An 8,992-nucleotide genomic window follows, 5' to 3' on the forward strand; every position below is an offset into this window, starting at 1 on the left:
CTTCAGTCCAACTAGATCTTTCTCCTGCACTCCAGGATAAGTGGAATAGGCCCTTTATGATTCTCAGAGCCTGTCCTAGCTTTTCTACTTGTGTCCTTCCCTTGCCTGGGCCATTCCTCATGTGGAGATGTGGTTGTCCATCCAGTCTCTGCCTGCTAAAATCTTACTAAAATCCTTTAATACTCAAGAATGATTTTGAGACCAGTAACAGATAAGATCCCTAATCAGAAAAGAAATACAGGCCATTTGTCTGACAATCCAGTTAACTATGAAACTAGTAGCCAAATTTTCTGACTGTAGAGTTCAATTTAAGGTGCTAATTTGATTCATGCATTTTTAAGGAACATATATCCTAATTAAAGACTCTCTCTAAATGCTAGATTTTGGGCCTTATCAGGCAAAGTATCAGGTAGGGAGGGGCATAAACATTTACATGGCTCTCAAGATCCCTAACGCCACAACAGAAATTACAGATAGGTAGATAAACTGGAAGAGAGAGAGGGGAAAAGAAAGACAGAGAAAGCAAATTCTCCTTGGTTAATTCTGACTTGAATTATGTCATGTTTTTCAGCTTCAATTTGATTTTCAGCTTCAATTTGATTCAGCTTCAGACATAGCCATTAATTTCTTGTCTTCAACTCCAGCCCTGCTTTTCTAGATTTTTGCATAAGTCATGGGAAATGTCCAGTGGAGCTGAGGTATGCAGGAGTCAAGTGTGAATTACATACATGCTGTTTTCTTTAAAACTTAGCTTATTTTGAAATGCAGAAATACTCTCATGAGGTCACATTTCAGAGATACTTTCTCAAATACTCAAATACATTTTCTCCCAAACTGGCAAATATGTGGTTGGACTCTAATGACAAGTAAGAGAGGAGAGAGAGGAGAGAAAGGAAAGAGAAGAGAGGAGAGAGAGGGGAGAGAAGAGAGAGAGGGGAGGGAGGGAGGGAGGGAGGGAGAGAGAGAGAGACAGACAGAGAGAGAGAGAGAGAGAGTCTCCTCACCACAAATTGTGAAAATGACCCGGTATTGGTTCAGCAGAAATTCTCATTTTCCTGAGAATTTTTGGCTTTATCACGAATTACCTAATAAGTACTATGAGCACAGCTTTCATAGTTTTTCTTACAAGTGCAAATAGAGCAAATGGAAAGGCTGGATCTGGTAATTGTCCTCAGTAAACTTTCCTGTAAATCATTCCAAGAATTCTATGCCCCTTTCCTTTTAAATTCTCTTCTTGAACATGTTCCAATCCTTCACACATGTTCTTTCTTTCTTCTCCCAATTCTGGTGCCAAGATTCCCTGTCTATCTTTTTAGGCAATCTGGCTACTGCTTTTCACTGGGAGGAGCACCCTCCCTTGCACTGAACACCTGATAATTTGAATACACTTTTAAGCGCACTTACTGCAACACAGGGCACAAATTTGACCTTACTTGATAAACTACATTTTAAGATCAAGTTCAAACTGAAGATGGGTAGAAGTTAAAGCCCAGTAAGGTTAATGAACTTAAAGTAAAGCTGGCTGTATTTTAAAAGTGCGAGGAAAGGAACTTCCTAACACAAACTTCATTGTTTTACTTAGTAAACATGTCTCATGGCAGTGGCAGTTCTGTGCTGGCAGGTCTGTGTGCTGGAGTAGCGCCTTAAGGAGAATAGGGTCTTTTTATATTTGTAAAGCAGATTACTGCACCCACACTCTTAAAATTGTTTGAGGCAGAAAAGGGAAGAGATAAGGAAACAGTACAGCCTGAGTCTTTTCTCTCCCTTAATCCATAATGAATCAAATGCTTAAGTTCACAGGGTATAAAGAAAGGCTACGGAGAGGAATCGCCTCCCCCATGAACTGTGGGATCGGTGATTTTAAAAGATCAAGTAATACATTAAAGGGAGCCATTCATTAGGAAGGATAGTAGTTTTGGAGGTTTATAAAATACCTCATGCTTTGACTGGAACTAATAATATTTGGTAATACTGAGACCAAGCCTCATACAAAAAATAAATGCATTTGTTCAAATTTTCAAAATGATCATTTTCCTAATCAAGGCAGGAAATTATTTAATGCCAATGAGGGGTCAATTTTGTGGTGAAGAACAGAACTGGACTTTTAGTCGTGGACTTAATGTAATGAAATACACATGTTGATTTTTAATGCTGCACACCTGAAATCCATGTTACAATACAATGTTACTTCATTTTTTTTTTTTTTAGTAAATAAAGAAAAAGTATGTAAAGCCTGCAATTAGAGTTGACAAGAAAACAGATTAACCGAATCTTTCTTAAAAGGCTTTCTGATCTTTAGGCATAGAGAATGAATATCCCCTGCCCCAAAACACATCTGTGCAAGCTTTTTATGTAACAGTTGAGTAAATATGATATTATTTGAGCCATCACCTTTGAACCATGAGTAAATGTTTTTAAAAACTATATGGACAAACTCAGCAATCACAGCATCTAAAAATAGTATTTTGATAAGATTATTGTTATTCCAAACGAATTATTCAAAAGTCAATATAAAGAAAGCTACATTACTGGAGAAATCAGCTAAAATATATTTTAGAATTTTAAACACAGTTATAGGAGAAATATGTAATTGGAGTAACATATGCTTTTTTAAAATATGTAGAACTCATACAGACCACACAATCACAGATACCAATTTAAGGGTTATAAAGTTGTAATTTGTGATTTTAATTTTGTAACCTGTCTCCACATTCAAAATTATCTGTAGTTTAAAAAAAGGAGCTTTGCAAAAATATTCTAGGTATCTATAACAGTATATCTGAATTTATTTAAGAAAATAACTTCAGTTAACATTTTTTTATATATCATCAATTTCAAACTTTTTGTATTCAAAAGGAGTGGCAAACTACTTTTAGGAAATATTTACTTCAACTATAATTCCCACTCCTGGACTCACATGTCTCTAACCCCCATCTTCTCCCCCACCTCAGTCCCTATTTAGAAAGGTTCCAAGTTAGCATTCTTCATATCTTCTCTAAAAATAGAAAACTTGAATAATGAAGGTCAATTAGGTTTGTTTGTCTTTGAAACAGTGAGGAATTGTTTCCATGAACCCTAATAATTCCACATACTTGCTCAATTACACCTAAAGGACTTCTGTATTCTGTCTAAATTACAGTTCCCTAAAATTCCTAAATTTACCTCCTAAAGCCTTAGGACAGGGGGATTAATTTAGTAAAGTAAATCCAATGAATAAAATAATCTGGATAAAAATAACTCTTTGAAGCTTAACTTAGGAAATTCAAACCTGCTGAAATTTCTAGCCCTTTGAAAAGTCATTAGAAGAGGAGGAATAATAATCATAACTGTGCACAGGCCAGAGCCACTTGAAGGCCACTTGTCCTGCATCAAGCACCTTCCTATCTGAGCACAAGTAGGGTGGGGGTAGTTTTATGTGAGAAATCAAAGCCATTTTGTTCCCAGTTTTGATGGCTTTACCCTCAGACACTTCTTCCCAATTAGTCAATGCATGTCAACATATTTCTAAAAAGCAGATATAATTTAAAGTCAGGAGTCCTACTTCTGAGGTTAGAAGGTATAAAAGGCCTTTTACTTGGTGGAGAAAAGCTCAACCAGATGCGGACTCCTGGCAGCTGTTACTGTGACTATGGGGAAGCCCTGTCCTCCCGGATTAAGTCAGGAAGAGGACACATTTGTGGGAGGTTGAGCTGAGGATACCAGAGGAAAGTGTAATAAGCACCAACAATGTGTACAGTCACCCAAAGAGTCCCTCATTTCTTTTTTTAATCGCTTTCTCCTTTTCAACCATATGGGGTTAACAGTCTCATCTGAACTCCTGCTTTTCCATGTTCCTTAAAAAGTGTTTGTGGGGCTGAAGTGTAAAGTAAGGCCTGGGGACAGGAATTAATTAAGTCAGAAAAAAAAGACTGTCCAATTTTACTGGCACGTCAGCTTATTTCTTACCCCTGTGCCTGGTATGCTACTGTTTTTGCCACCAGCTTTTCAGGAGAAAAGGAATCTACCTAGGTCTGTTCTCAGAATAAAGTGCAGAGAAAAAATCTTTTCCCTTTCCTTTTTCTGCCTCTGTACAAACTGATTAGACCCATTAATTTGCAAGCACAGAGATGGAAAAAAGATAACTATATTATCATAGGCAACAGAAGTAGTCAAGAGCAAAGAAAGCCACTGGCTTTGGTACCTTTGATTGTCAAACAAAACAAACAAAAACCAAATAAAAATCAATTAAGTTGAGGGTTGGGAGAGAAAGAAATTTTTTGATCTCTCTGTCTCTTCAAAGACACTGGTATATAAATATAGGGACTTTGGAATCAAAGCTCTCCAACCTGAATCCCAAACATGTCACTACAGTGTAGGAACAGAAATGAAAGTCAGTGAACAGTGCTGTTCCCTAGGCTCTAGTGGTCATGCAGATCAGTGGATACTGGTGAACTGTCACCTCACCATCCCTTCATGAGTGTCCCCTGTTACATATCACTTTTCTGCCAAATGTATAGTACCTGTCAATCTTACTGAAATCAACTCTATAGATTTCCTGTTCTCCATCTAAGGTGGCTGGTTGACTTACTGTCTGCAGGGGTGTCTCTCCCCACCCTGTGTTAGCCTTTCTCGGGTTCCCTGCATCTATTTTTCACTGGAGGTTGGCCTCCTCCTGCTAGCTTCTTCCTCTCTGGCCTGTGTTTTTCTTTTTACATCTCCTGACCTACCTTCTTCCCACTGTCAATCCTTCCCACGCCCTTCCCTTGGAACAAGCAAGCTTATCTCTCCATCTCACAGGGCTGAGTTTCTCTCCAGTGCCTGCTTCTGTCCCTCTGCCTGCCTATCTGGCTTCCCCCATATGGGCCTCCCACTTCATGATGCTGCTATTCTTTCCCTGCAGGTGCACCTGACTCGCAGTAGCTACTAACACATGTGTATTTCTTCAATCTCTTTACATCTCTGCTGCTAGGTATTCACTGACCTCCCAGCTACACATAAGACTCTTCATGGGATTTCACCATCTATAGAAAGTCTATCTATATTTCACGGTCTATCTTTATCCTTGTGCATGTACACTTCCCTCCCTTCCCATAAGTCTGAGTGTTTCTCACCATATGTTTCACTGCTGGTGACACCTGTGTCCTGGTGTGTACATTCATGTGTCCACCCACTTCTGAGTACCCTCCTGAGAGCAAGCTCACCTTTTTGACTCTCTCCTTTTTAGAGCTACACTATGTGAGTTCATGTACTTCCCAAGCTGTGCACAACTTGTGCTTCCCTGTTTGCCCACTTTCGTAGGGGTCTCAGACTTCCCTGGCCCAAGTTCATGAACTCCTACTGAATGAGGGTTCACACCTCTCCTGTGATCCTGCTTTCAACTGTCTTTCTTCTATGCATTTAAAGTGCCTGGCACTAGTGGGAGCTCAACAGATGTTCATTCTTTCTCCACTTTTATCTGAAGAACTATGTGAGTCTGCGTCTGGCTGTCCCTCTGGCCCTCCGTGCCTGTCTTATGAGATCAGTTAACTGGAGTGTTTCCTTGGATGGACTGAGCTATTTGTGAAGATGCCCTGTGGGTTTTATCTCAATAAACTCTCCTCTCCCATTAAATGCTGCGCGTCTCTCTCCCTCTCACAGCATATTCCTCCTCTCAGACAGTGTGTACATCCCCGTTTGCCTCCGCCACACACAGCATTGAGAGTTAATAAACCGCTCCGACAAGTACACAGATTTCAGCGTCTATTCTCGGTGCCTCTCTCCCCGGCTTCTTTTTTTTCCCCCCAAAGTGAAAACGCGTTCCAAGGTTTCTACCCTAATTGCCGCGCATGTGTGTTAATCCGACCCTCTCGCTGTGCTCGCTGTGTGTGTCCACGGGGCTCTCTCTGAAGTCGAGGTCCGTGGTGAGAGGCCGGGAGCCTCCGTCTGGGATGCAATGTGTCTTCCCCACACCCTCGCCCCACATCTCAAGGGCTCTGAGTTTGCCAGAAAATCGCTATCCCCAGTAACCGAAGTGTTGCTCCTGGGTGAACGCTGGCTGCGTGGCCTCCGCAGTCCGCCGAGCTGGTGTACCAGCGCCGGACTCGGACTCGGACAGTCTCTGGGAACACCAAGCACCGGAGTCCCCGAGTGCCTGGGAGTGCAAGGTGTGTCCCCCCATTCCTTTCCACGCGAAGCGACTGCGCCCAGGCTCGGCAAGTACAGAGTGTCCCCCGCCCCCATATGCGGAGCGCCTCCGTCCCCGTCTCCGGGTACACCGAGTGTCCGCGCACACACCAAGCACCTGTATCTCCAGTTCCCGCGAGTACAGGGGGTCTCCGGCTCCAAAGGCGGAGCGCCCGCGTCCGCGTCCCCACGGGTGCAGGGAGCCTACGTGTTACACCGCAAGCGCTGCCGCCCGGAGCCCGCGGGTCGTCGCGGCTCCGTTCCCCACGCGCCGGGCGCGCCGCCGCCCCGGTCAGCGTGGCCACCTCGCTCGGCGCCCCGGCGCCCCTCTCCCACGTCGCGACCGAAAAATCCAGGAAACCCGCGGTCGCCGTCGGAAAGTCCCGCAGCAGCCGCACGGGCGAGCCAGGGATGAGGCCGCCCCGGCCCCGCCGCCAGGGGCCGCCCGCCCGCCCGCCCGCCTCCCGGAGCCCGGGCGCCCCGCGGGCCGCGGCGTCAGCGACCTGCCCAGCTGTGCCGCCGCGGGCGCTGACGGCAGCGGCGGGCGGTCAGACGTCCCGCGACCCGGGTCAGGGGTCGGCACCGCCGGGCGACGAGGAGCGCCCGCGCCCGCGCCCGCCCCTCGCCCGGCGGGTCGGCCGGCCCGGCCCGCTCACCTTGTGGCTCTGGTAGGTTTCGAGCGCCCGGATCGCCGTCTCGGTGAGTTTCACATGCAGTACGGTGATGTTGTCCTGCCCCAGCCGCCCGCACGACAGCCCGTAGCGCTGCTCCTCCCGCAGGCCCGCCGCCCCCCCTGCCGCCATCTTAAACTCCCCGGGGTGCCGCCGCCGACGCCGCTCGGGCTCTAGCCTCCACTGCGGCCGCGGCTGCTCGGGCTTCTGCAGCCGCCGCCACAGCTACGGCCATCCCGCTGCTGACGTACTGTCATATACTGCGCGCAGCCAGATCTCGGACTGCCACAGCGGGCACCCGCCCCACCCCGCGGCCCGCGCCCCGCCCCCGGCTCGCTCATTGGCCCGGTTCCCCTCCAGGGCCGCCCTCATTGGCCGCCCTCCGCACGCCCGGGGGGCGGGGCCCAAAGTCTCAGGAGTTTTGCTCCCGGGACGGGACGTCCGAGAGGTAAGAGACTGACGTCGAGGTGACGCGCCAACTTAATCATTTCTGACGTCACGTCTGGTCGTCCCGGTCCGCTGGCCGCGATTGGCCAGGCTGGTTTGGGAGAACCTCGGTAAACCGGGTCTCCGGGTGGCGGAGGCTGATTACCTGGAGTCCTAGCCCCGCCCCTTAGGGGGATAGTAGTGAGGGCTGGAGAGAGGAGTGGAGAGTTTTTTTCCTCTGTTGGTCGTTCCTGGCGATGTGGGATGGAGAACTTGGTCCCCCGACGGCTGGGGAAGCTTGGGGAGTTCGCTGTGCGCGAGTGAAGGAGTAGACCGAGTGGGTGGAGAGCTTTTCCTCAAAACTCAGTTTAGTGCTATTGTTGAGCAAATGGAATTGAGGAGGTTGACTTAATCCCACATCTCACCCTAAATTTACTCATTCCACCCTAGGCTCTGGGGTTGTGCTAGATTGTGTGGAGCAGGTTAAGTACAACGCCAAGCCTGAGGCTGAGATACCCTTAGTTCGGTAGGCACGGTACTATGAAAATTGAAATTCTAAGTCTTTCCCTAGTCGACTCGGTTGTGGCCCCAGGGAACTTCCTCGGAAGCTCACTGATGGGGCAGGGTACCTTTTTGTGGGACTTGAAGAGGCACTCCTGATTAGGGTGGTCTCTCTTTTCATAAAAGGATCATGGAAGCATAGAACTGGCCTTAGCCGGAATGAAAGGAACACCGACACCTCTCATTCCCGGTCCTGTTGGAGTTCTGCCCATTTTATTTGACACGGATATGAGAAAAACTAGCTTAGGCATAAGCTATTGAGGTTAAGCGGGGGAGATGGGGGTGTGAGGATGCGGGCAGGCCGGGCATACTTTCCATTCCTGGCGACATTGGGCGTGTAGGCGTGGCTAAGGGAGGGAGCCTAATCATGAGCCCTCTTCAGGCGGTGTGTGAATAGACTGACAGATAAGCTTCCCCTCTGAGAGGATGAATTAACTGGGTGATCAGAAACAGCAGATAAAGACAAAATATTGATAGCTATGAAGCCCTCAAAGGTAGTTCTTAAAATTATTCTTCTGAAATTTGAGATGCTTGTTTCCCTCAGATTGTACAACATAGTTGCGTTTCACAGGGATTCCCCAGAAAAATTTGTAGGCATTTAACCAGTATTTCCCATCCTTTAAATTTGGATGGGCTATGATTTTCCAGAAAAGTCCAAGAGGGAGTTTTTCATGAATCATCCCTCCCCCTACCTGAATAAATCCCTTCCTCAGGCTACAGGTACTATCTCTTGATTCAGACCCTCGAGGCTTGTATGAGTTTAATGTGAATTACAAAGCGAATCCTCCTTCCATCGAGTATGGGTTAAGTGGAAACACCTGCATTGAAGCGCTGGTTCCATTACAGGAGAGCATTTTTAATTGACTTAATTTTAATCCACTAGAATTGGCTAGCTGTTAAGATATGATTAACACTTGTTAATTTAGTTTACTAGAGTGTTAATTATCTTAAATTCATTGAATGGAGAAATTAAGGCAATCACGAAAAAACTAAAAATAATTTTATACTTTAATTATTTTCTTGTGTTCGCTTCACTTTGATAGGGAAGTTCTGACCACATATCTAAATCTTTAATTAGTTTGGGGGGAGGGGTTAGTCAGAACAAGTAAAACCTGTATCCTACAGCTTTTCCGGCGAATGTGGTAAATCCCCGCCCACATGACACTTTAACTTGGCCTTCTCTTACTCAGAAC

The 8,992-nt window shown here is 46.2% G+C and overlaps 1 protein-coding gene across 2 annotated transcripts in view; it reads right to left on the reverse strand.

Moving 5' to 3' along the window:
• The window catches only part of ELL2 (elongation factor for RNA polymerase II 2), a 67,193-nt gene extending 59,898 nt beyond the window's left edge, over nucleotides 1-7,295 (reverse strand). The window contains exon 1 of one of the 2 annotated variants that reach the window (XM_037530652.1): nucleotides 6,798-7,295. In XM_037530652.1, coding sequence (XP_037386549.1) covers nucleotides 6,798-6,944 — 147 coding nt within the window. In that variant the 5' untranslated portion in view covers nucleotides 6,945-7,295. The remainder of the gene's footprint in view (nucleotides 1-6,797) is intronic. The other variant, XM_054687996.1, reaches the window with a different exon arrangement.
• Nucleotides 7,296-8,992: the final 1,697 nt, after the last annotated feature.

This window comes from Talpa occidentalis, unplaced genomic scaffold (genome assembly GCF_014898055.3).
Source record: "Talpa occidentalis isolate TD23 unplaced genomic scaffold, MPIMG_talOcc4v2.1 talOcc4.6, whole genome shotgun sequence".
Classification (NCBI taxonomy): domain Eukaryota; kingdom Metazoa; phylum Chordata; class Mammalia; order Eulipotyphla; family Talpidae; genus Talpa; species Talpa occidentalis.